Source organism: Oncorhynchus tshawytscha, linkage group LG24, assembly GCF_018296145.1.
Source record: "Oncorhynchus tshawytscha isolate Ot180627B linkage group LG24, Otsh_v2.0, whole genome shotgun sequence".
In the NCBI taxonomy this organism is placed as follows: domain Eukaryota; kingdom Metazoa; phylum Chordata; class Actinopteri; order Salmoniformes; family Salmonidae; genus Oncorhynchus; species Oncorhynchus tshawytscha.
Genome location: NC_056452.1, coordinates 6,439,949 through 6,467,205, shown reverse-complemented (window position 1 = coordinate 6,467,205; position 27,257 = coordinate 6,439,949). Strand labels below are relative to the sequence as shown.

General features: G+C 40.9%; 1 protein-coding gene across 2 annotated transcripts in view; it reads left to right on the top strand.

The window, feature by feature from the left end:
* plxdc1 (plexin domain containing 1) overlaps positions 1–27,257 on the top strand; it is a 91,588-nt gene that overhangs the window by 3,226 nt on the left and 61,105 nt on the right. For both annotated transcript variants that reach the window (XM_042305242.1, XM_042305243.1), the window contains exon 2: positions 22,310–22,470. In XM_042305242.1, coding sequence (XP_042161176.1) covers positions 22,310–22,470 — 161 coding nt within the window. The remainder of the gene's footprint in view (positions 1–22,309; positions 22,471–27,257) is intronic.

Genomic DNA, 27,257 nt, shown 5'->3' with positions numbered 1-27,257 from the left:
AGAAGCAATTTCTGTTGCCTGGCTACCCAAACTCCAAACACTACGCCACGCCCCCACAGACGTTAGCTTATTCTCTGCAATGAGTCTGGATCTGAGTATCTCCCCAACGATTTCTAGAATGAAAATGTCCTAACCATTCTGATTGGTCCCAGAATCCGATGGGTTGGGCCAGAGATGATCCAATCGATGATGACTTTGTTTTGTATAACACCCCTCATTTTGACGTCACCACAAATTACTTAATGGATGGCATTCTCAGACTGAAGTATGTAGGGAACATAGAGCAGCAGAAGAATTTCAGTTTTAGTCGTCGGGCAACAGTTTTTAAGCATCTTCATACTAAACCATCTTTGGTTTGGCATCAGTATGCCATTTTGGAACAACTACATGAATGTGATCTTATGTGAAGTTAATGTGATAACATGTAAAGCAATATGTGATAACATGAAACTACACGTGACAATATGTGAGCACGTATGAAAACATGACCTTGTGAAATAAACGTGACAACATGGGGATGTCACATCAAACGTGATAACATGAAACTACACACATAACAACAGGTAAGCACATGTGTGTAACGGCTTTCTTCCTGGGAAGGAGAGGAGGACCAAAACGCAGCGTGGTTGAAGTTCATGGTTCTTTAATAAGAGACACTTAACATGAACAAACTACAAAACAATAAACGTGGCAAAACTGAAACAGTCCTATCTGGTGCATAAAACACAAAGACAGGGAACAACCACCCACCAAACCCAACACAAAACAGGCTACCTAAATATGGTTCCCAATCAGAGACAATGACTAACACCTGCCTCTGATTGAGAACCATATCAGGCAAAACATAGAAATATACAAACTAGACACACAACATAGAATGCCCACCCAGCTCACGTCCTGACCAACACTAAAACAAGGAAAACACAAAAGAACTATGGTCAGAACGTAACAATGAAATGATGAAAACATCTCGTGAAAACATCTCGTGAAATAAATGTGACAATTGTAACATGATAACATGAAACTACACTTAACATATAAGCACAGTGGTGGTTCTAGCTTGTATGGCTCCCAGCTTGTGTGGCCCCGCCAAAAAAAGCACCATTCTGCAATAACTGTCATTTTTATTCCGACATTTGGAACAACACAAATAAATAATCATAGTAATCATAATCATAATCATTTAAAACTATATAAATATATATACAAAAATAAGACTAGTATAGTATATAAATAGTATAGTATATAAGACTAGTATAGTATATAAATACAAATAAAAAAGAGAATCGAATTATTACGCTATTACCCTAACAAAAAACATTAATACAACTAAATTGCACAAATCCTATGTCAAAAAATACACAAATAGAATAACACACTTATAAAGAAGAAAACCTGATTACTACACTGTTGCACTTCAAACAAGAAACACACAAACTAAATTGCATTACTAATTGCATTAGTACTGTACAAAGTTAGAGGTGCGCTATTTGATAGATTCCCCCGCTCCCACTACCTCGGGCTTCCAGTGGGGACCTGAGGTCAACCTACCCCCACCCCCCTCCCCATCTCATTCTTCTGAGTGGGAGGCCTTCCCAGGCAGTAGCCTGCCTAGCTCATAAACAAGAATCAGGACACCCACTCCGACAAGGTTAATTGACCCACAGTCCATGCTGCCCATGTAGCCGATGCCTAAATCCGACACTGTATGAGCACATGTGAAAACACACATTTTAACATGGGAAGTCAGGGCCAGGGGCACATATTGTATGTGCATTCGTAGCTGCAGTGAGAGATGGGAGTAATGAAACAGATTTAGATATAATTAAAACACGATTTAAAAATCATATTAATCATATTTCCATTTTCAGAGAAAAGCTCTTCTCTTATGTTATGATATGTGCAGCATAAACACCTTTTTATCCCACACCCCTATGACCTTTCACTTGAATGTGAAAACGTGTTTTTGGAACACTTCACATGGAATTTCACGTGAAATGATGTGGGGGTTTTTTTCCCGTAAGAGTATACTTGCATGAACAGAAGCCATATTTATTTCAGTCACAAGGCCACAGTCATTATAATGATTAGCAGTCCCCCATAAACATTTTGCTCCACCTCAAAGATAGCCATCTCCTTTTATTAAAAATGATTTTACTGACTTAAACTCTGGCCGTTCTCCCTTTCTTTGTCTGTCCTCAGGGGTTTGAGCATGCGTGTCTGGGCAGAGGAGACGTAGTCATTATTTGTGTGCGTCTGTAAGTTGTTGTTCGCATGACTTAATTCCCTAATAATTCCACCACCTGTACACGTGAGGAAACCAGGAATTAACGTCCAGCAAACCTACCGGTTCCAAGTGGAAAAAGCATCTACTTCTTTTTTTCTGATAGAAATAACACTATTCTCTATGCATAGCTAGGTAAATGAGTAATCAATTCATCGCTGGAGACAAATGTGAAACCAGTCATATGGCAGCAAACTGAAACATATCAACATATCAACTTTCCCACAGTAAAGTTTATTAAATGCTGTGCCATTATGCAGAATTTTAATTGTACAGCCTTTTAACTTGGAGAGATCGGCGCTGTCAAATGTCTTAATTATAGACTACTCCGACTTTCTCTGTTTCCTATTTCTATCATGTTAAATATTAGCCACTATCAGTATTGACTGTCAGTAGGTCTAATAACAACACATATTCAACTGCCAGTTAACTGTTAGTTCCCTTCAGTTGGTATAGCCTGCATTATTATTCCATTTAATTACATTGTTTAGTTTACCTTCATTTGTTTCCTCTGTAAATGCTGTCACGGCCATGTGGTTGTTGCTTAGGATCATTAGTAGCAGTTCATAATATTTTTTAAAAGACCAGTCCGTGACAGTTTGAACGCAAAGCATGGTGACCATCGTTATGTTTGGAGGAAAAAGGGGGAGGCTTGCAAGCCGAAGAACACCATCCCAACTGTGAAGCATGGGGTAGCAGCATCATGTTGTGGGGATGCTTTGCTGCAGGAGGGACTGGTGCACTTCACAAAATAGATGGCATCATGAGGTAGGACAATTACGTAGATATATTGAAGCAACATCTCAAGACATCAGTCAGGAAGTTAAAGCTTGGTCGCAAATGGGTCTTCCAAATGGACAATGACCCCAAGCATACTTCGAAAGTTGTGGCAAAGTTTCTTAAGGACAACAAAGTCAAGATATTGGAGTGGCCAACACAATGCCCTGACCTCAACCCCATAGTAAATTTGTGGGCAGAACTGAAAAAGTGTGTGTGAGCAAGGAGGCCTACAAACCTGACCCACTTACACCAGCTCTGTCAGGAGGAATGGGCCAAAATTCACCCAACTTATTGTGGGAAGCTTGTGGAAGGGTACCTTAAACGTTTGACCCAAGTTAAACAATATAAAGGCAATGCTACCAAATACTAATTGAGTATATGTAAACTTCGGACCCACTGGGAATGTGATGAAATAAATAAAAGCTGAAATATATCATTCTCTCTACTATTATGCTGACATTTCACATTCTTAAAATAAAGTGGTTATCCTAACTGACTTAAGAGAGGACATTTTTACTAGGATTAAATGTCAGGAATTGTGAAAAAGTGAGTTTAAATGTATTTCGACTTCAACTGTAAATGTGGCAATTTTCATAAATAATCAAACCAGGATTTGTTTTTATTTTGTTCGTAAAGGCTCTCCAAACCATTTTTTATAATTCACAAATACTTTCCTTACCCTAAATAATCTAAAAGACCAGAGTATTATTAAATCTACCAATTGTTGCTGAAACAGAGACGAATATGCATATATTGAGGTGGCGTTCTTTCATTGATCCCTAATATTCTGAACCCATTCTGTCAATATATTCTATTGAATCTGTTGACAAATTTCTAACTTAAAGGTTCACCATATTTAAAGGGATGGCTTAAAGATAAATGTACTGAAAACCCTGTTGAATGAAAACCCCATGAGAAAATATGTTGGCCAGCAAGTGGGAGGGATGATATACATTTATTCAGCGTGCGCAAGGTAACCATGCATGCAAAGCCCGTTTCACACCTTCATAAGGTAAGTCTGAATACCAACTACTGAGAAGTGCGTAGCAAAGGCGTTCTTAATTAAGAAATGCGTAATCTCCTACGTTTGGAATCTTTACCCAACAGTATGAGCGCCATCTGTTAAGTCAGCAAAAGTAATTTATTGTTCATTAATGTATTGGAAAAAGCTTAAAGTACAAAGTCCATTGACTGATGTCTCCCTGCAAAAGAAAGTACATAAGTTATATGCAGCTATAAGAAAAGGGGCAGTATAGATTACCTTCATTGTCACTCATATTGTTGGATGAAACTGAACTTAGACAGCTTGAACTTCAGTGTATTCAGCATGGAGTATGGACGTATTGTCTCATGATAATGCTGAGGCTTGTGAGATAACTGTGGATGGATGATATGCTGACAGAGAATGGGGGAAAGAAAATAACGATAGTGAATAGTTCAATTTGAGAGACTCAGGAGATGGATGACAGTGTATTGTCCCATACAAAAACTGCTAATAATGAGTGATTATGATGCTTAATTAACCTACATAATTTAGTGAGATAATTATTTTGTCTCGATAAGGTAGTAAATAGTAGCTTCACTTGATGTGGGTTTATTGACGCTAGGCCTACGGATCGCTCTGTGTGTGTATGTGTGTGTATGTGTATGTGTGTGTGTGTGTGTGTATGTGCATGCATGCGTTTCTGAGCATGTTATCCAGTGTGGATGATTTAGGGATTTGTTCTTACCAGTGTATTATATAGGCCTATGTATCTGTACTGTACATATGTGGCTGATGATACTTGCCCTACATTGGCTTCTTTCCTTATATGTGTTTCAAACACCCACCAGATTTGCAAGGTTGGTGCCGCAATGCAGGCACTCCAGAGGGATGTTCTAGGGCGGACACATCTCCCTTTGTCGTAGTGTTATCTCACATAAAGCAATGGTGCCGTCCTGTTCCAAAGGATCTATAGAAAACCTGGGTTAAACAGTATTTGTTTTGTTTCAAATGATGCAGTTGATTGAGCTTGCCTGGTACAATGGAACCAATGGAATAGTCCCAGAAGTGCAAACTGCAAACCCTGCCCATCTGACACGCAGGCAGGTTCAATCGAATGCTGAAAGTATTTGAAAGAAAATTGATACTAATTTAATATAGGTCTGGTGTAGAGGGGTGCACCTATTGTAAGACATGTATGTACTGTGCAGTATATAGGATTGTCCTCCCATTGATTGCCTTTAAGATGTGCTGAGATTTGTTGGATCGTTGAGGGAGACACACTGATGGAGCAAGACCCAGTGTGTGTGTGTTTTGCAGAACAGTGTTATGACAACTGTCCATTCCTTGAGTCACTGTCCATCTTCCTCTCTCTCTCTCTCTCTCTCACCCTCTCTCACTCCTCCTCTTCGTCCTCCCTCCGTACTCGGACACCCCTCAGCTAAGTCCCATATGGCACCCTTTTCCCTATATAGTGCACTACTTTTGACTGGTCAAAATGGCACCCTATTCCCTATATAATGCACTTCTTTTACTGGTCAAAACGGCACCCTATTCCCTATATAGTGCACTACTTTAGACTGGTCAAAAGTGGTGCCCTATATAGGGAATAGGGTGCCATTTGGGATGCAGCCCTCATCTTCTCAGCAGAGATAAATGCAGCCAAATCGACCCAATTAAACAGCTTTGATTGTGAAGCGTCAGAAATAGATCCTCTTCCGCTGTTGCAGTGAAATCAAACAAAACCCCTTATTAGAACCACCTCCCCCCTGTGTATGTTTCTCTCTCTCTCTTTCTGATGTTCTCTCTCTTTCACTCTAGCTGTCTCTTTTCGACAACATCCTTTCTTTTCGACAACATCGAGGTCCACATTGGAAACAAGTGTTTTAATTAAGGGAGTGGCTGCATGACCAGGCTCAACACGCCTCTTCCTGAAAGCGAAACAACCTTAACGTCTCTGCATATGCTACTTTATGCAAAAAGCCATTTACATCGCTCCGCTGCTGTTTTCCCCTCCCTTCCTGTTCTCCATCACCCCATGTCTTTAAAACTGCTTTGTCTGTTGTAACTGCAAATGATATGATCAACATTTTGTACAAACTTTTTTGTCTGTAGTTACTGTAATAAACAACATGATCAACATCTTTGTAGAAACTTCTTCGGCTGCCCAGAGGCGGAACTGTATTGAAGACCATTCCTCTTCAGATGACCTGATTGCACTAATTGCTTCAAATTGGTGCAGGCCACGCCTTGTTCCACTACACCTGTTCCCACACCTGTTCTCACTCCCAAATCACCACTCCTAAGCCTTTTCTCACTCCTCACCATCCCATATAACCACCATCTCCCCTTCTGAACACTAACAATAATTTCATGGAGATGCCATGGGTGGCATGTTCTCCTTTTTTTTGTTGCTGGAAAATAATAAGTGAGTGCCTTATTCATTGGAGGATGTAACATGCTGATGTTAGAGATGCTTGCAATGGCTGCAGTTTGTACGCTACTGTCATTACCTTAGTACACGTATTGTCCCTATTGTCAGTAGTTATATCCTTTATCTTTTAGACATTTCAGTTTTATAATCTTCACCTATAGTTTTGGCACGGTCAGTCACGCTTGACGCTCTGTTTATCTCCCGTTTTGTATTTCCTCTGCAGAAACTGCCTAAACTTTGCAGGTGAGACAGCAGTGATTCGCTAAGGGGAAGCCACAAGTCAGGAATGGCAGCTCACTGCTGGTGGTACGGGTGGTGTTTGCTCGGGTTTAGGGGTTATAGCTGGGTTGGAGTAGTGCTGTGCACTGGACCTTGAAGGGGTGTATGGTTCCTGTAACCTCAACAGTGCAAACAGTGCTGCATGGTCCTGAAACTGTTCTCCATTTAGTTTTCAACAGTGCTTCGTGGGTTTGGAATGTTTTAACCATTTTCTGCGTCTGAGCGCACGTTTGTGGTCGTTGTTGAATGGTCCCTGCAGTGTACCTTTGCAAATATGTCTGGAACAGTAGCAACAGAACGAAACGCATCAACAGCAGAACTCAATCTATAAACCAGTCTAAGTAACAGGTTGCGCTGACAAAAAAACTGAACGTAAGTTAGCGACCTAACAGCTAGACTTTGTTAGACTGTACCACGTCTCTGGTGAGCACAACAGAGAAATGTAATGTTGTTTAGAAAAGAGATGTGTGTCAGCTGCTGTTAGTTTAGCTAACTTGTGTTACGGTTTTCTTCCGTTGAAGGAGAGTCGGACCCAAATGCAGCGTGGTAATTTTGATACATGTTTAATTAACGAATAAACACGATAATACAAAAACAAGAAACGGAACGTGAAAGGCTGTATTAGGTTATCTGGTGACAATAAACACAGAGACAGGAACAATCACCCACGAAACACTCAAAGAATATGGCTGCCTAAATACGGTTCCCAATCAGAGACAACGAGAATCACCTGCCTCTGATTGAGAACCACCTCAGGCAACCATAGACTTTGCTAGAACACCCCACTAAGCCACAATCCTAAAACCTACGAAAAAACCCCATACATAAACACAACACAAAATAAACCCATGTCACACCACTGGGCTGACCAAATAAATATAGAAAACACAAAATACTAAGACCAGGGCGTGACAACTTGGATGGCAACCATGTTTGTTAAACAAGCGAACTTTCATCCCAGATTGCAATTTACTGTAAGATGCAAATAAACAATGTCAAAGATAGCTGTGCCCATTGCCTGTAAAATATTAATTTAGTTTGGGCACTTTAAAGGATATTATAAGTCTTATATCTACTTGTTAGTGTTTACAAGAACTGGAGCACATGACTTGACAAGTTGTTTACAGTTTGACAAAGCAAATAACGTTATCACCTCACAGATCATCATCGCAAATGCAAGCCTACTGCCTAACCGTAGCGTGAAAGTAAAACAGGGCTGCCAGACTTGGTTGAAACGATTTTTAGGGGGATTCATTTCAGTTCTGGGGAAATGCAGTAAATGTTACTATGATGGGGGATTTATCAATAAATTGGGGTGGGGGCAGGAAACAAAGTTTGTAAGGTAAATAAGACCTTCTGGAAAGGGGGGGTCTGAGCTGGCAACCCTGAGTAACGATAGTTACAATCTAAGTTGAGTGAACAATCCATTTTGTTATGACATCCAGAAAGCATTGTATGATGTCAAACATGGCACGATGCATAGCTGGCATTTAGCTTAGCATTAGCTCAGTACAACCTTCCAAAAATGATTTTACACACGTGTCATTACAATCTATACAAGAATAAAAATACATGATTTGTCACCATTATTTGAAAATGTGATTAAAACAGAATGTACATTATGCTCCATACTGTGCATAGTGTGCTACAGTAGAAACGACAACACGATATACAGAAACTATAATGACAATGTAATAAGGCACTTAATTTGAAAGGAACGCACACATGTCCAATGTTGTCATTAGTAAAGAAAACCACAGAAGCAATGCGGGCGCCAGCCGTTATATTTGCCAGGAGGAAAAAGTTTGCAAGTTACAGTGCATTTGGAAAGCATTCCGACCACTTGACTTCTATATTTTGTTACCTTACAGCATTATTCTAAACTTGGTGAGTTTTTTTTTTGGGTGTATCTAAATCTACACACACCATAATGACAAACCCGTAAACATTTATTTTTAAAATTTTAAATGTATCAAGTAAAAACATACCTTATTTACATAAGTATTCAGACCCTTCGCTATTAGACTCAATTGAGCGCAGGTGCATCCTGTTTCCACTGATTGCCCTTGAGATGTTTCTACAACTTGATTGGGAACCAGCTGTGGTAAATTCAATTGATTGGACATGATTTGGAAAGGCACACACAGATACTTTACACAAATCACATGGGGATTGTATGAGGATATGAATTAGTAGTTGTGGTTTCTACAGGGGGAGCACAAAGAGGAGAAAAACAATAGGGGTGCGCCGATCTCGTCATACTGTCATATCTGTTTTATCACACCTGAAACTCGGTGTGATAATCGGATTTACTCGTGATCTAAAAAACAGAAGTGCGCTAAATGCCAGTAAGCCTATACCCCAAGTGCGTATGACTGCACTATCAATCCAAGCACATCTCAGAGCACATCTGTATGTTTCTTTACTCTTCACAAGTTGTTCCAAGCTAAGAAACAACATTTCCCGACAGCTGAAAATGCACATGATTTACTTACTTAGTCCTATTCAATTATCCACGAAATAGGCTAATAAATAATGCATGGCTGGCTACTGCTGACCTGCATTTATGCCAGACACAGATTTAGTTGAAGGTATTCACTCGCCCTATACTTTAAATTAAAGTTTATTGGTCACGTACACAGATTTGCAGATGTTATCGCAGGTGCAGAGAAATGCTTCTTCTAGCTCAAACAGTCCAGTAAAAACACCTAGCAATAAGTACAAAATCCAAAAAGAAAGAAATACCCCATAATTACAAAGCGTAAACAGGTTTTTAGACATTTTTGCTAAGGTATAAAAAAAACTTTAAAAAACTTGATTGGACATGATTTGCAAAGGCACACACTTGTCTATATAAGGTCCCACAGTTGACAGTGAAAAAACCAAGCTATGAGGTCGAAGGAATTGTCCGTAGAGCTCTAAGACAGGATTGTGTTGAGGCACAGACCTGGGGAAGGGTACAAAAAAATGTCTGCAGTATTAAAGGTCCCAAAGAACTCAGTGGCCTCCATCATTCTTAAATGGAAGAAGTTTGGAAGCACCAAGACTATTCCTAGAGCTGGCCAACCGGCCAAACTGTGCAATCGGGGGAGAAGTGCCTTGGTCAGGGAGGTGAACAAGAACCCGATGGTCCCAGAGTTCCTCTCTGGAGATGTGAGAACCTTCCAGAAGGACAACTATCTCTGCAGCACTCCACCAATCAGGCCTTAATGGTAGAGTGGCCAGACGGAAGCCACTCCTCAGTAAAAGGCAAATGACAGCCCCCTTGGAGTTTGCCAAAAGGCACCTAAAGTACACTCAGACCATGAGAAACAAGATTCTCTGGTCTGATGAAACCAAGATTGAACTCTTTGGCCTGAATGCCAAGCGTCACGTCTGGAGGAAACCTGGCACCATCCCTACGGTGAAGCATGGGGGTGGTAGCATCATGCTGTGGGGATGTTTTTCAGCGGCAGGGACTGGGAGACTAGTCAGGATTGAGGGAAAGATGAAAGGAGTAAAGTACAGGAATATCCTTGTTTAAAAACCTGCTCCAGAGCGCTCAGGACCTCAGACTGGGGCAAAGGTTCACCTTCCAACAGGACAACGACTCTAAGCACACTGCAAAGACAACGCAGGAATGGCTTCGGGACAAGTCTCTGAATGTCCTTGAGTAGCCCAGTCAGAGCCCGGACTTGAAGCAGATCGAACATCTCTGGAGAGACCAGAAAATAGGTGTGCAGCAACGCTCCCCATCCAACCTGACAGAGCTTGAGAGGCTCTGCAGAGAAGAATGGGAGAAACTCTCCAAATACAGGTGTGCCAAGCTTAGCATCATACCAAAGAAGACTCGAGGCTGTAATCGCTGCCAAAGGTGCTTCAACAAAGTACTGAGTAAAGGGTCTGAATACTTATGTAGAAATTGAAAAACCCATTTGCTTTGTCATTATGGGGTATTGTGTGTAGATTGGTGGGCGGGGTGGGGGGTGGGGGGTTGAATCAATTTTAGAATAAGGCTATAACCTAACCAAATGTGGAAAAAGTCAAGGGGTCTGAATACTTCCCAAACGTACTGCAGGTAGATCAATGCTTGTTCTGTTGGTCATAAACATTATTATACTTGGTTTACAGCAGTCCAATCATCCTGATACACCACCGTGTCTGTGTCAATGACTGATTTCACCTTTATTCCATTTACTTTACACTTAAGTAAATCACAACGCTGTTAAACTACACGAGAATCGATTTAATTTAACATAGTGATTTCAGGAGTAACATCTAAACAGAATGATATGCCCTACCAACATTAGACAACTATACAGAAAACCCTCATTGCTTGAATAAGTACATTAAATATGTGATTAGAGAAGAGTCAGATTAACTGAAATAGCAGAGCAGGTGGCTATCCTTTTCTAAGAGGTGTATTATAAGTAATGAATGTGTAGGGGACTTCTGAGAATGCTAGAGACTTTCTTTGTGGCGCAGCAGAAAGATCAGAGTACCCAAAATCCCAGATGGGGTCATATTGAAAAAGCAGTACTTAGTGATCATGTCAAATGTAATCATCTTGCCACTGCTTTAAATTTTTATTTTTTTAAACATTATTTTAGCTGAACAGGACCACCACACAATGTCCTGAAGACTGTTAAAATGAATGTCCTGAGCGTGTTAAATACGTCCCAACATGGTCCTCAGTGACATCCTGGTAACTTACAGGAACTAGACTAAGGTCCCCCATAGAATGTTCCCTTGGGACAATCACGCAATGTCCTAACGACGAGTAAAATGAGTCCTGAGAACGTCCTAAAAAAGTATTGACATGGTCCTCAGCGACATCCTGGTAACTTAGAGGGAACTACACAAAGGTCCCACGAACAACGTTCCTTTGGGACCATTATGAAATGTCACTAAGGATGACGTTCTATCAGAACCAAATAGGAACCTATTTGTAATGTTCCCTCCTGGACATCAAAATAGCGTCGGGTAGTTTGGGTCCTGAATGCTGATTGGCTGAAAACTGTGGTATATCAGACAATATACCACAGGTATGATGCAAAAAGTATTGTTTACTGTTCTATTTATGTTGGTAGCCAGTTTATAATAGCAATAAGGCACCTTGTAAAAAAAAATATATATATATATTTTGTTGTAATTTTTTTATTTTAATTGATCCATATCCTAGAACTTGGCACACCCCTAATAAACAGACATGTTACTTTACTTTACTCTCTTTATTGTTCCCTTGGGGAAAATGTGTTGCAGTATCATGTAGACATTTTAAAATGGTGTTTAAGAAAAGAACCATACAAAAGGACAATACAAATTCATGACCGTTATATACAGTATGTTTCTCATGGTTCACGCTTGGCCCCTTAATTCCAGCGAAGATAGATACAGTTTAACGCTACAGCATACAATGACATTCTAGAAGATTCTGTGCTTCCAATTTTGTGGCAACAGTTTGGGGAAGGCCCTTTCAACATGACAATGCCCCCGTGCACAAAGCAAGGTCCATACAGAAATGGTTTTGTGATTGGTGTGGAAGAACTTGACTGGCCAGCACAGAGCCCTGACCGAACACATTTGGGATGAATTGGAATGCCGACTGCGAGCCAGGCGTAATGGCCCAACATCAGTGCATGACCTGACTAATGATCTTGTGGTTGAATGGAATTAAGTCCCCACAGCAATGTTCCAACATCTAGTGGAAAGCCTTCCCAGAAGAGTGGAGGCTGCTACAGCATCAAAGGGTGGACCATATTAATCCCCATGATTTTGGAATGAGATGTTCGACGAGCAGGTGTCCACATACACTACATGACCAAAAGTATGTCTCATACTGTATATAGGACAGACACTTCAAAACCTGGTTCCTTATGATACATTTCTTGACTTTCTGGTTTGCCATTATGAATGTGTTATTCAATGCGATTATATGGGATGCAGTGGCATAAAGTACTTAAGTAGTACTTTAAAGTATTTTTACTTAAGTCGTTTATTGGGGGGTATCTGTACTTTACTATTTATATTTTTGCCTACTTTTACTATACTACATTCCGAAAGAAAATGTCCTTTTTACTCCATACATTTTCCCTGACACCCAAAAGAACTCGTTACATTTTGACAGGAAAATGGTCCAATTCATACACTTATCAAGAGAACATCCCTGGTCATCCCTACTGTCTCTGATCCGGCGGACTCACTAAACACAAATGCTTTGTTTGTAAATTGTGTTGGAGTGTGCCCCTGGCTATCTGTCAATAAAAAGAACAACTCCCGGTGATCACCCTGTTGAATGTGCAGTCACTAAATAATAAACTGGATGAGTTGGCAGCAAAGGGCTAGATTTGAAGATTCATTTAATCTGCTTTACAGAAACGTGGCTCAAGCAGGACAATGTTGATGTGAACATTGATGGATACACTTATTAGAGCAGATCAAGACATCACAAATCAATAGGTTGGGGGCTATGTATCTTCGGAGATAATAGTGTAGTGTGATTGAAATTCCTGTTGTATCATTCAGGCCATTCTATCTACCACGTGAGTTTGGACAGATTACCGTTATTCTGGTCTAAGTGCCTGGACCAAACAATAAAGAAGCTGCTGATAGGATTACAGATGGTTTCAATGCTGCGCTTTCACGATCAACTGACCCGCCAGTATTTGCTTGGGGGATTTTAATACACTCTACCTCTCCTCGCACCTCCCCACTTTGCAACAGTATGTCACCTGTCCAACTCGCTCAACTTGTATCCTGGACCAGTGTTATGGCAACGCAGAGGATGCATACAAGGCAGTGTGCAGAGCACCCATCCGGAAATCAGACATAACGTTATCCATCTCCTACCGAGATACAGGCAGCAGGTGAAACGAAGAAAAAAAACCTGTAGAGAAATCCATTCAGGTATGGACAGAGGAGAGTAGGGAGGAGCTCAAGGATTGCTTTGACGTCACAGACTGGGAGGTACTCTTTGACTCGTGCAGGGATCCCCACGAGTTGAGTTGACAGACAGCATCATATCATACATACAGTATTTCCCAACAACAAGCCCTGGGTCTCCAATGACTTGAAAATGTGCCTCAATGAAAGGAAGTTTGCGTCCCTGAAAGGAGATACTGATGCTGTAAAGAGAAATGAATTCCGGTCAAAAATGTTGAAAGCTAAAAAAGGACTTCAAGGATAAAGTGGAGCAGTGGATCTGTCCAGCCAATCCAAAACAAGCATGGGAAGGGCTTAATGCAAGGATGGGAGGAGAAAGGAAAAGAGAGAACAATAACATAGCAGATTGTTCATCCTTTGTAAACGACCATAACTGTTTTTATGGAAGATGCGATAACGTCGATTTTAAAAGACTAATGTAAACAAATATGAGCGCATCCCCAAATCCTCTCCTGTCAGAGAACGAGGTGGCTTCAGGCTTGTCACATATTAAGCCACATAAAGCACCGGGCCCAGACGAACTATGGGGCAAAGTACTGAAGGTCTGCGCCAACCAGCTCAAGGGAGTCTTCACACGACTGTTTCAACTCCTGCTGAGCACCTGTACAGTGCCAAACTCCTGGAAGGTGTCGGCCATTGTACCAGTGCCTAAGAAGGCAGATGCTAAATCATCAAATGGCTTTCGACCTGTGGCCCTCACACCGCCTTCAGGCCAAATGCATGGAAAGGGGTGTGTCCTTTCACCGTTGTTGTTCTCCATCTACACTAATGAGATGAAGATCCAAAGAAACAATGTGGGCCTTTTCAAGTACACGGATGACATGGCTCTGGTAGGATTTTAAAAGCATTATTTTTTTTAGATGCTACGTCAAATGGGGACAGCTATTTTAAACAGACCAACAACCTTCAAGAATGGTGCTGGTCAAGTGGAAAAGACAAAGGAGCTGATCAAAAAAAGAAGAAAGAAAGCCAACGCCTGTTTTTAAATCGGGATATTGAAGGGGTTTGGGATCAGCCAGGATGTTCTGGAGAGGGTGTACAGCAGCTTGGTGGAGAGCATCCTCACGTTCAATATGACAGTCTTGTATGGTGAGGAGCAAAATCAAACTCACCAGAATAGCAAACACAGCCAGCAAAGTGATTGGTTGACCACAGGCACATTTCAGCAGTCTGTTCCACAAAGCAACCAAAAAAGAAGGCAACGGCTATCATTGGCGTCCCCTCTACACCCTCCGTTCGAGAGGCTTCCCTCTGGCCGGTGCTTGAGGATGCGTTCAAACATTCATTCGTTCCTTGTGCTGTTGTATCAGTATACATACTTATCTATCCAGTGCAGTTGGGAAAGCGGTCGCTTGGGAGTGAATGTGTCAATGCCCTCTGTTTAGTGTATGCAACACGATGGACTGACTGGTTTAAATGTGTATGATGTGTGAATGTATATGATCCTTTTCATGGAAGGTGATGCCAAAGAAAAATGTCCATCCTGGATGGGCAATAACATTTTATTCTGTTCTTTACTCAGTACTTTGTTGAAGCACCTATGGCAGCGATTACGGCTTTGCGTCTTCTTGGTGTATGACACTACAAGCTTGTGTGCAAAGCTGTCATCAAGGCAAATGGTGGCTAGTTTGAAGAATATAAAATATTTTTGAATTTGTTTAACACTTTCTGGTTACTACATGATTCCATATGTGTTATTTCATAGTTTGATGTCTTCACTGTTATTATTATACATTGTAGAAAATAGTAAAAAATAAAATCCCTTGAATGAGGTGCCCAAACTTTTGACTGGTACTGTAGAAGAGCTCACCAACATCCAAGACTAGCGATACATTAATTCAGCAAACAACCCAGCTGATGATCTGACTAGAGAAAAGATTTGATCAGAGCTCTCTAAACCAAGCACATGGCAACGTGGCCCTCCTCTTCTACCCCAGTCTCCAGAGCAACGGCCCAAAGACTCTACTCCTGAGCCATCAGAAGATCAATCAGAGGTCAATAAATCCTTCTTCTGTGGTACAGTGACGTTCAACCCTTGTGCTCAAGATGTAAGCTTACACAAATCCTATCAAGAGCTCCTAGATGCTGCTGCTCAAGTACAACACATTATCAACCACTTAACCGCAAGTCCCTCTGCAGCAGACTACCTTGATGCAGAGCTAGATCTACTCAGAGAAGCCCAGCTAGACCGTTGTAGTGAAGACTTGGCATGCCTACAAGCCCAGGAATCGCTCTCATCCACTAGCTACATACTCTGCTTAGATCTGCAGCACCTCGGGACTAATTCGGGTGCGAGGGATACTACGTCACAGTGACAGGATGGATGTCTCCAGGTACTATCGTCCTAGACCCCTGCCATCCTGTCACAAAGCTAATCATCCAGAACTACGATGACAAACGGAACCATCCTGGGACCTCCCAGCATCCCGTCTCCACCTATACAAGCCAGCCTTCTGTTCCACAGGGATGGATCGCTTCAGACCCTACAACATTAAGCTTGACAGTAAAACGGAAAGGAGATGTGCCATAATGTTCAAATGCTTGACTACTCAGTCTGTGCACATGAACTCCATTGACATAGATTCCTTTCTTGTGAAAGTATTAAAATGAACACTTTTAAGTGCTATCCTCTGGGGATGCAATGGACATCATGCTGTATGTTTCTACCCAAATAAATTGAAATTGATTTCAATTAAATCCTATATCTCGCTCTCTCTTACTCCTCCCAAATTTGTTTCCCTCTTTTCAGTTATTTTGCCTGGTGTAATCTTTCTTTGTCTTGGTAGCCTGGTGGAACAGGCCTGCTTTTGCTCACATTAACATTTCAATGTGAGCGCAGCAGTCAGTCTGCTTGACCAGGCTAGTCTTTTGTTACATCCGTTGACGCAAAAATGGTCTCAATAAATGTAGTTGTCGGCTGTGCACATTCTGCACTCAGGAATGTCTGTGTTGGCCAACCTCCCTCGACAAATTATTTTGTTTAAACTTTACATTCCAATGCCATAAATACGGACTATATTTAGGTATACTACCTCACATCATATGGTTCTGTAGAAAGAGGGAGAGACAGTTGGTTTTTCAAAATAATCTGTTTCATTCCTACACCATAAGTGGAGGCTATATACAACCTAACATTATAGTTTTTGTATACCTTTAAGGAGAGAGCGAGGGGGGGGGGAGACACTCGTTCTGCCTCCCTGGTTTGGAATCACTCCTGCTATTTCCTCCCTGGTGAGGGCATAGCGTCACTAGAAAGAGATCCAACCAAACCAGCCAAGCTTCTCCTGTATCCCCCTTACCCTCTTCACCCTCTGTGTATTTTGTAATAATATATTACTACCTTGACTCAAGCTTATAACATCCATGTCATAGTTTAATAACCCAGCTCAACTAAGAATGTAGTTTCTGAAGAGCATTTGTCAAAGTCCCCAAAGAACTACCACTATATTGTTTGTCTAATGTGTTGGGCTTTCTGTTTATCTCCTCCCTCTCCATATGACAGTCTGTTTATATAACCATTTCTACTGACCGAGTTACTTGGTAAATGTGGTTTTGCTGTAGTAAAAAGTCCACAACACAGTAAGTCACGATGGAGCCGTTAAATAGGAAATAAATTCCTCAAGCAAAGCAATGGCCAGAGTGAACATGAAAACGTAACCCTCTGATGTGTTGACCAGATGACATAACACACACATACATGCGCATGCACATACTCGAACACAAAAAAAAACACACCCACCCACACACAGGAATTTGACAAATTCCAAATATGTTAGATGCAGGTATTAAGTGTTTTGTAATTCTTCTGACTGTGTGAACTTGAAATATGAAAAGACCATCAAACAACTCTCCAGAAAACATTCGAAACACTAAGCTCTCTGTAAAGCGTTGCACATCAAATGTTAACTCTGATTATTTCCCCATTGAGTAACTTGACTCAAAAAACAACTCCGTTAAAACAGTTGTTCAAGGTTAAATTAGTGAAACACATCAATCCTGGTCTTAATTTCCACTTTTAGGTGCAAGAGTGATATGTTTTTAATTCTTAATTTCCTACTTTTAACCCCTCCCCCTGAAACAGAACTGATAGGTGGACTCTGGAGATGCTGTGATGTCACGATACCCCTCAAGGGCGTTTTTTTTCTTTCTTTCCTGTAATTACTCTTAATTTGAGAAAAATAAAATTGTCAAAATAGATATTTTGTACACAAACAAAATCAATTAGGGGTCCACATCTAAATATTGCTCCTAGTGTTGCTCAAAGCTCAGAACACTAGTCTTATCGAACAGAAGATGCGTTTCAATATAAACATCTCCACATGGCCTGTCTTCCCCATAGACCTAGGCCTACATTCAAATGCAATAAAAATGCAAGCAATACAGTTCTGAAAATGCAATACGTTTTTGTTTCGTCGCTGATGCTACGTATCAGTGTGATACATTGTTCATATTTCCCCCTTTCAAGGCTATAACATTACAATTGTATCGCTAATAGGCTGTGTTTGTAGATCGACCTGAGGTGAATGAGCCTACAGCAGCCGGGATGATTTTAGCTTGTTTTTGTAGTTCTTCAAATAGCATTTTAAAAGTTTTGTAATTGTATAGAAATGCAGTAAATCAGCTTCAACTTTCAACCCCCCCCTTTCGGACCTCACACAAACTCAAATCCTGTTTACGGCCTTTCTACAGTTATAATATAATTGGCCAAACAGCCGATGTTGGACTGAAGATGTTAACTTTGGTAACTTCCTGGGCACGGTTTCCGGGTAGCGATGGAACTTAAGCTTACCAGCGTTTTAATAATGCATCTTCCTACAACTGCCGAAGGTTTCACATGCGCTTCCCAAAACACTGTGTATTGAGAACGTTCAAGTGCGTCGTTGGAGCATGTGTCAATAGGATCGAAAGAAAAGCAGTGCTGCTCTCATATCAGCTTTCTCCATTCAAATCTTACCCTACCATTAGAATTATTCCACAATACTGATGACGAATCAGCTCCTAGAGCAGTTGTATTCAAAGTCATGTTTGAAATATATAGGCCTTTGTAGCCTATACTGTATACTGTTATCTTTTAATCCAGTCATCGCAGTTTTCCTTTGAAACATTTTTTTTTAACCTTTGCTTGTTTGAAACAATTACATTAATTAATTAATTGGCAACTTTATCTTTGTAGTCAACTTTGTTCTGAAGTTATTGGCGGTCACAGAGAGCCAGAATCAAGACGTTTATGTTTAGTGGAGACATTTATGTCTGTGTATAAACTGATGCGGAAGAGCAAAGAAGCATCTAAGCACTTAGCAGTCGGTAAATAATGCGAGTTTTCAAAGTGCAACTTTCGTAACAATGGTTTTAGGAAACAGCTCAGAGATAGATACCAATGCATTAGCAGCCTGGTCTGCTTAGTTCATTGACTGTAATGTAACTAGAAGAGATGAGGGATGTCTCGCTTCCTCTTCCGTCTCTGACTGGAGTGTGAATTAGCCATCGAGGAGGTAGAGTGTGGCGATTGTGTCTGCTTCGGGTCTAAACTGCAGCGACTTTCTATTGCATGTAGTAGAGATAGCAAAGCCATTTTCAGTTTGAATATTGTTGCTATATCCATACAAAAATTTGCTATTTGTGGCCTCGCCATAACATTTTGGAATGTAAAATCAAATCGTTCAACTGAAATTGATACCAGGTGGTAGGTAGGTTTGTTGAACGAACTCATCTTTGGTAGAGATGACACACTCAACATAACGCTCCCAGTTTTCAAGCATTTTTCATATGGAAAAGGGGGCAGACAGGGCGAAAAGAGGCACTACAGTTACCCTTTTAAGTGATTTGAATGTCTGTACTATGGATTAAATGTCCTGGCATTGTCAGAACACTATTTGTTTCTACAGTCTAATTGTTTTTCCTTAATTATACTTTGGCTCAATTACAGCACATTTACAAAATTATTGACCACTTGCACGGTCCTTACAAAAGTACTTTTTATTCAACCTGAAAGTTTCATTCAGCCTGAAAGTTTTGCTCATAATGTGGCAGGGGATAACTTTTTCCACATGTGGCGTGATGCTAAAGCCAGAGAGTGCTAACCCCAGTTGATTATTTGGGTCTACAACCTAGAAAATCCCAAGATATTAAGTCACACTAACTTGCTGTAATGCGTATGTCAATGGCCACTGTCTTCTTCCCGCCAATTGTATATGATTCATATGCTGATTTGCTGTTGAATCAAATTCGGTTACAAGGCTCATCATAAAGCAAACACACACGGAAGTGTTACTGTCTGTCCAGATGTGTCGTGTTGAGTTGTCTCTGCAAAGGTGTCCTGATGGTCTCCCAGAGATAGTTTTGAGTTATTGATTTTCCTGCTGGGAATCTTAATTGTGAATGTTAAAAACTTCCATCCATGTTTCTGTTCATTGACTGTATTCCTTATGAGGCGCACATAGTTGTGACTTATGGTTTGATGAGTATCTTCCCCACCTAATGCATCACAACTCCAACAATCTTTTTCACACGTCTGTGTTAAGCAGTTAGCTTCAAAGGCAATACCTCCACAACCCACAGACCAATCCAAGTCACTGGTGAAACACTAGGTGCCAAATAAGGCAGTAAGATTTAGGGTTTAAGATTTCACCTATGGGTCATAGGACATCGGGTGATGTTCAGAAGGCATTGTTTTACAAGTATAACTGATGTGATGTGTCACCCCCATGCGGGGCACGGGCACATGCCACCTCAGATTTGTTCCGTTTAAAAATTCTAAATAAAATACTAGCCACCTAGCAGTTTTATGAAGTTGGCTTTAGCTAGCCCAGACAGGTTCCCAATGTCCCAACCAACTAGCTACCAAGAAGCCATTTCAGGCTATCAATGAAGTTAAGAGGTAGGCTTAAAGTGCCTTTGGAAAGAATTCAGACCCCTTTACTTTTCCCCACATTTTGTTATGTTACAGCCTTATTCTAAAATGAATTCGATAAAACAATTTCCTCAGCAATCTACACACAATACCCCGTAATGACAAAGTGAAAACAGGCTTTTAATACATTTTTGAAAATGTATTAAAAACAAACGTATCTTATTCACATAAGTATTCAGAACCTTTGCTATGAGACTCGAAATTGAGCTCCGGTGCATCCTGTTTTCTTTGATCATCCTCAATGTTTCTACAACACACCTGTCTATGGTATATAAGGTTCTACAGTTGACAGTGCAGGCCAGAGCAAAAACCAAGCCATTAGGTCGAAGGGTCTGGGGAAGGGTACAAAAACATTTCTGCAGCATTAAAGGTCCCCAAGAACACAGTGGCCTCCATCATTCTTAAATGGAAGAAGTTTGGGACCACCAAGACTCTTCCTAGAGCTGGCCGCCCGAACAAACTGAGCAGTCGGGGGAGAAGGGCCTTGGTCAGGGAGGTCACCATGAACCCGATGGTCACTTTGACAGAGCTCCAGAGTTCCTTTGTGGAAATGGTTGTCCTTCAGGAAGGTTCTCCCATCTCTGCAGCACTCCACCAATTAGGTAGAGTGGCCAGACGGAAGCAACTCCTCAGTAAAAGGCAAATGACAGCCCCCTTGGAGTTTGCCAAAAGGCACCTAAAGTACACTCAGACCATGAAAAACAAGATTCTCTGGTCTGATGAAACCAAGATTGAACTCTTTGGCCTGAATGCCAAGTGTCACGTCTGGAGGAAACCTGGCACCATCCCTATGGTGGTGGCAGCATCATGCTGTGGGAATGTTTTTCTGCAGCAGGGACTGGGAAACTAGTCAGGATCGAGACAAAGATGAACGGAGCAAGGTACAGAGAGATCCTTGATGAAAACCTGCACCAGAGCGCTCAGGACCTCAGACTGGGGCGAAGGTTCACCTTCCAACAGGACAACGACCCTAAGCACACAGCCAAGACAATACAGGAGTGACTTCGGGACAAGTCTCTGAATGTACAACCAGAGCCCGCACTTGAACACAATCGACCATCTCTGGAGAGACCAGAAAATAGCTGTGCTGCGACGCTCCCCATCCAACCTGATCTGCAGAGAAGAATGGGAGAAACTCCCCAAATACAGGTGTGCCAAGCTTGTAGCGTCATACCCAAGAAGACTCGAGGCTGTAATCGCTGCCAAAGGTGCTTCAACAAAGTACTGAGTAAAGGGTCTGAATATTTGTGTAAAAATGTTGAAAAACCCATTACTGCTTTGTCATTATGGGGTATTGTGTGTAGATTGATGAAGGGGGAACAATTGAATACATTTTCGAATAAGGCTACAACCTAACAAAATGTGGAAAAAGTCAAGGTGTCAGAATACTTCCCAAATGCACTGTAAGTAGATCACTGCTTGTTCCGTTGGTCATAAATATTATCTTTTCTTTTTTTTTTACAATATGGATTACGGGTTAGGGTACTAGTGGCATGAGAATATACATTTTTGCCTGGGGGGGGGTACATTCTCACGTATTTTGTTCCCCCTCAGATTTTAGAGGTGCATGACGCCCCCGAGTATAGCTTTTCTGTTTGTTTTTAATCAGTAATGTATTTCTTGTTGTGGTGTTCTCATAGTTTGCATGAGATGTGATATTGCTGTTTCTATCGAATGGCCATGTTATCTTGACTGTTATGTAATCTTTCATGTTTTTAGATGATACGTCACTGCGGATAGATGGGGGCTCGTCTGAGATGGGCAGGATCTACCGAGACCAGCAGCCCTCCATCAAACATGGTCAGAACCGAGCGGTACGCAACGCACTGGGGGGAGGACTGGACATTGATACCCTGCCCGACAACATGACCCATGTGGTGGTGAGAAATTGAATGAGTTATGTTTAGTATAACTCTTGTAGTGGTAAGGTCTAACTAACAGGCAGCCATCTGTGATGATATCGATAGCAATATTGTTATTTCCCCCTCTGCTCAGCATCTTGTTAGTTGCCATCCTAGCACCCACATCAGGTTTGCTCAGGATCAGGCTCATGTGACCGACTGCGTCTCCTGCACACCACATAACACTCTTAGCCCTGTGAGCTAAAGCCTAGGCCCTCTCTGTGACACAGCTGGTAGTAGGTAATTGGCAACATCTTCATTAGTCACCGCTAATAACCACATCTCAATGCATGGCTAAGCACTTTGATAATGGGCAGCAGTGTGTGACCCCAGCAGATGAAGCCAATTGATGGGAACACGTTGGCTGAAGCTATGACCCTTATCAGGGGTGACTGCTATTGGGATATCAATGACAGGTGTATGGTAATTTGCGAGCGAGCCTTTTTCCCCACAAGGAAAAGCTATTTTAGGCTTTGGGGTTAGGTTTAGAGTTAGAATTAGGGTTTAGGAGTTAAGGTTACGTTTAATTTTAGGGTTAGGGGTTTGAGGTTAGGGAAATAGGATTTTGAATTGGAATACATTTTTGGGTTAATAAAATGTGTGTTTAAATGTGTTTGTTGGATTAGTTGGTGTGGTGGGGACCAGTGTATCATCTTGCTCTTACTACCACATAAGTATAATTTCTGCCAAATAAATTGTGATTAGCTTTTCTCGGCACTACAAATTGACAACAGATCCTAGCCTTGTCCTGTCAACTTAGCGTGTGTGTCCTCTGGTTTCACACAAGACCCTCTAACTAACTTCTCACCGCGGCAGCTCTCGTTGACCAATCTCAATGCAGCTTAGGTGTTTCAGCCCTGGGCAAAGTCTGGGGATCTGCCCTCCTCTCAGACCCGGAGATTCCCCCAGAAACAGTGCCTTGTGTTGGGTCTCGGGGAAGGAGAGAATGTGGGTCACTCGCTGTATGTGGAGCAGCCAGATCGTCATTGAGAACACTGCATTTAACTGCTCCACTTTCCCAGCCCACACCTAAACCCCAGCACCATTGCTCTCTGTCACCTTGAAGCAAGGCACACATTAATAATGTGATCGAGTTCTGAGATCCGTTAAATAGATAGAGAGGCTTACAATGCCAAAGCACTGAGATCATTAGAGTATGTATACAGCTCCCCCACCTGGTGTAAATGAAAATACAGTACATGGAAAGGACCCCTGGTGTCACTATGCACAATAGTTAACTCCAACCTCTATTACTAATTAGCATCATAGCTATCATCTTCCTATCATAAGGACTACCATCTTCCACAACCATACATATTAAGAATACAATAGAATAGCCTCCTGCTCTAGATTGAATCAAGGGTAATGATTTAATTTTACTACATAGCCATAACACCTTCATAACACCTTCATTACACATCTAAGTATTTCATGAACGTGTTATAACAGGTCCTAACCACATTAAAGGTTAATGAAATATATCCATAGCATATCTATAGCGCATTCATAAGATGCTATGCAAAAGCTCACATTTAGGCATCTTAATAGACACATCATTACAACGACAGCATAGTGTGATCATTATGGCTGTTCTCTAAAATGTGCCATACCAGTGTTAGTGAATATGCCTAAAGGCCAAACCACATTTTGAAAATGATGCTGCTATATAGCCTGTACTAGCCCCATTTCCCGCACTGGCCTGTATAGGCCCGTGACTTAAAGTATGGTATTTTTCTTCTCAATGAGGTCAATGGTGCATGAAGATCCCCACAGTGTTGAATCCTCAGGGTAAATTTTACAGATCAAAATCGTGTATTTGAGGGTCAAGGCTCTTTCGTAACTCATTAAAGAGCCCTCCTCCACATCCCTATTAGGTTGAGCATACTGGTCTATAACGCACACATAAAGGGTCTATTTATGAATTATATGCAGTCAAAGTAAAGCGTATCTATTTTCCCATTCATTAAGCATTTATAGCTAAGCATTTCATGGTTAATTAACTGTGCAGTTTGCCACTGATCTATAACGCCAACATTAAAGGTCTATGTATGATTTCTATGCAGTCAATGTACTGTCAATTCTATTTTCCCATTAAAGTATTTATAAAGCATTTAGAAACATGCCTCACTTATCAAAAAGTATACAGACACAACACAATATTAAAGTCCCAGTACAGTCAAAATAAAAACAATTTCCTGTGTTTTTCTATCATATTGTACAACAGCTAAAACTAACATTTAAAAAAAAATCTGTGTTATAAGTGTTAAATCAGTGTTAAATCAGTGTTGTTTTCTGACAGTTGCTGGTTAAAAATACAATCTACACAGGACCTTCTAATCCGCAGGTTTCCATGCGAGGGAATTTCAGCTTTCCATGGTGACATCACCATACGGTAAATTGGTTAATAGACCAATAACACAGTTCCAAACCACTCCAATAAGAGACCGTTTTTAGTTTTCCCCCTCCCCCCAGATCATTCTCAGACAGTCCTTGCTTGACAAAGTTTTTTGCTAAAAAGCTATTTGTGCCCAGTTAATGGAAATCTATTACTGTAAGGTACTTAATTGTTACCCAGTAATGACTTGATGTTGGTCTAAAAATGACTGCATTGTGCCTTTAAAGGAAATATGAACATTCTATTTAAATTTTCCAGATGTAGCTAGCACAGAAAATAATTGCTGAGGACATCGTCGAAGAATCCTACTGTTGATATTTTTCAGTTAGACTTTTCTTGAGTAGATTTGACAAATATTCATATTCAAAGCCTATGTGGTCCTTTGTAGCTCAGTTGGTAGAGCATGGCACTTGTAATGCCAGGGTAATGGACTTGATACCCAGGAACACCCATACGTATGGGTGTATGCATGTATGCATGAATGACTAAGTCGCTTTGGATAAAAGCTCTTTGCATGACAGACTGTGCAGGTGAAAGCTATGGTCCCTTATTGATGTCACTTGCCACTAAATATTAGGAAGGTGTTCCTAATATTTGGTATGCTCAGTGCATATGAGTCAAACATTTATTATACTATCAAAATTGACAAATTGTGAATAGTTTCATTTTGGTTATAGTCAGGCTCGTCCAAAACCTGAATTTTGTGAGACTTGTGGTAATCAAATTTATTGGTCACATGCACGTGTTTAGCAGATGTTATTGCGGGTGTTGCGAAATGCTTGACTGCATCACAACGTAAATGGAGGTTGGGTTTGTTTCAATCCTGCCCACACGCCCATGGTTGGCAGCACACAAGGAATCATCAATGCAGAGTGCAGTTGCACATGACCCGATTATAATGCCTGTGATAAATTTGGGTTACTTTGGATATCCCTATGGGGCTAGCTAGGGACCATCTGTAAATTACACAATGTACATGGGACAATATGTGACCGACTGCTTCGATTCAGTCTTATGCAGCAAAATCATTTAATTGTGTTTTTCTTTTTACATTAGATAAAAGTAGAGACTCAGAACTACAAAATTGTATGTCATACAATTTTTGTAGTTGAGGAACAATAGGAAAGTAATTCTGCATTGAAAGTTGAACGTGTAACCTCACTTTTGAGCAAATGACCCCTGAATGTTTTGGTACACCTACTGGAGAGCTCTTCTTTGTTTACAACTATTGCGCATCGTTCACACCCTCTTAAGTCTTAAACCCACGCATCTCTTTAAGGATTCACATGTGCTAAACAGAGTGAGTAAGGTGGTGTAGTAAAAAACCAAAGATTTCAAGACTGAAAGTAGTAGCCTACAATAAGGAGAAACTCCAGGTAAAAACACACCTTATCTAATCCTTGGCCTATATTCTAATCTGACTTTGGTGCAGGTCATGTTGTTCTTCACATTAACGTCTCTCGTAAACACACACTATCTCAAATAAAATCATTTTTTGTCACATGCACAGGATGCAGAAGGTGTAAACGGTACAGTGAAATAGTTAATTTGCATAGCAGCACTATTAAAAATAGAAAGTGTCCAGATAAAAATATAGTATAAATATTTTATCATTATTAGGTGATGCGTATCCAGACACTAGGGGTGTGCCAAGTAGTCGGACAAATGAGTATCGTAATGGATATGGGCAATTTTTTAGATACAATTTTCTGGATACAATTATGATCAGAGTATTTTTTTGTAATTATCTATGATCAGAAAAAATATGTTTTTTGGGGTGCCAGCAAGCATGTTTCTTACTTGTGAGAGTTTTTAAATCATACTGTATTGTCTTTGAGTCACTCATATGCGTGGTCTAAATAACTCAACTGGCTAGTTTGTCTGTCTAAAGAGAAGGGGGGGCTGTACGTTGAACCTGCTGTTCTGATTGGATAGAGTGAAGCTGTATTTCTCCGTCCACTCGCTTCATAATTTCATCCAAACACTTTTCCTCGCATGTTTTCGATCTGATCATTTAGATTGCTGCTGCCTGTTACTATGATAAATCAACATGGCGAGGACATTTGTTATCATTGTGCATAATATCTAACAAGTGGGGCAAGGGTTTGGGAAAGATTAAACGCTAATGTGCATTCTGACTGGCTGCCTGCTGCAAATTGAGGACAGACACACATACAAACCCACCCCTCCGCACACTGCTCTTAATCTGCAGCTTTTTTTGCAGTGAGAACATGCAGGGAGGTGTTTTGCCAACATCTATTTAGGCATATCAAAGCACTTGTTTTTTTCCCAATCACAAGTATAATCCGATTCAACTGTCAATTTACGGATACGAATATGGATATGTCGGCGCACCCCTACCAGACACATT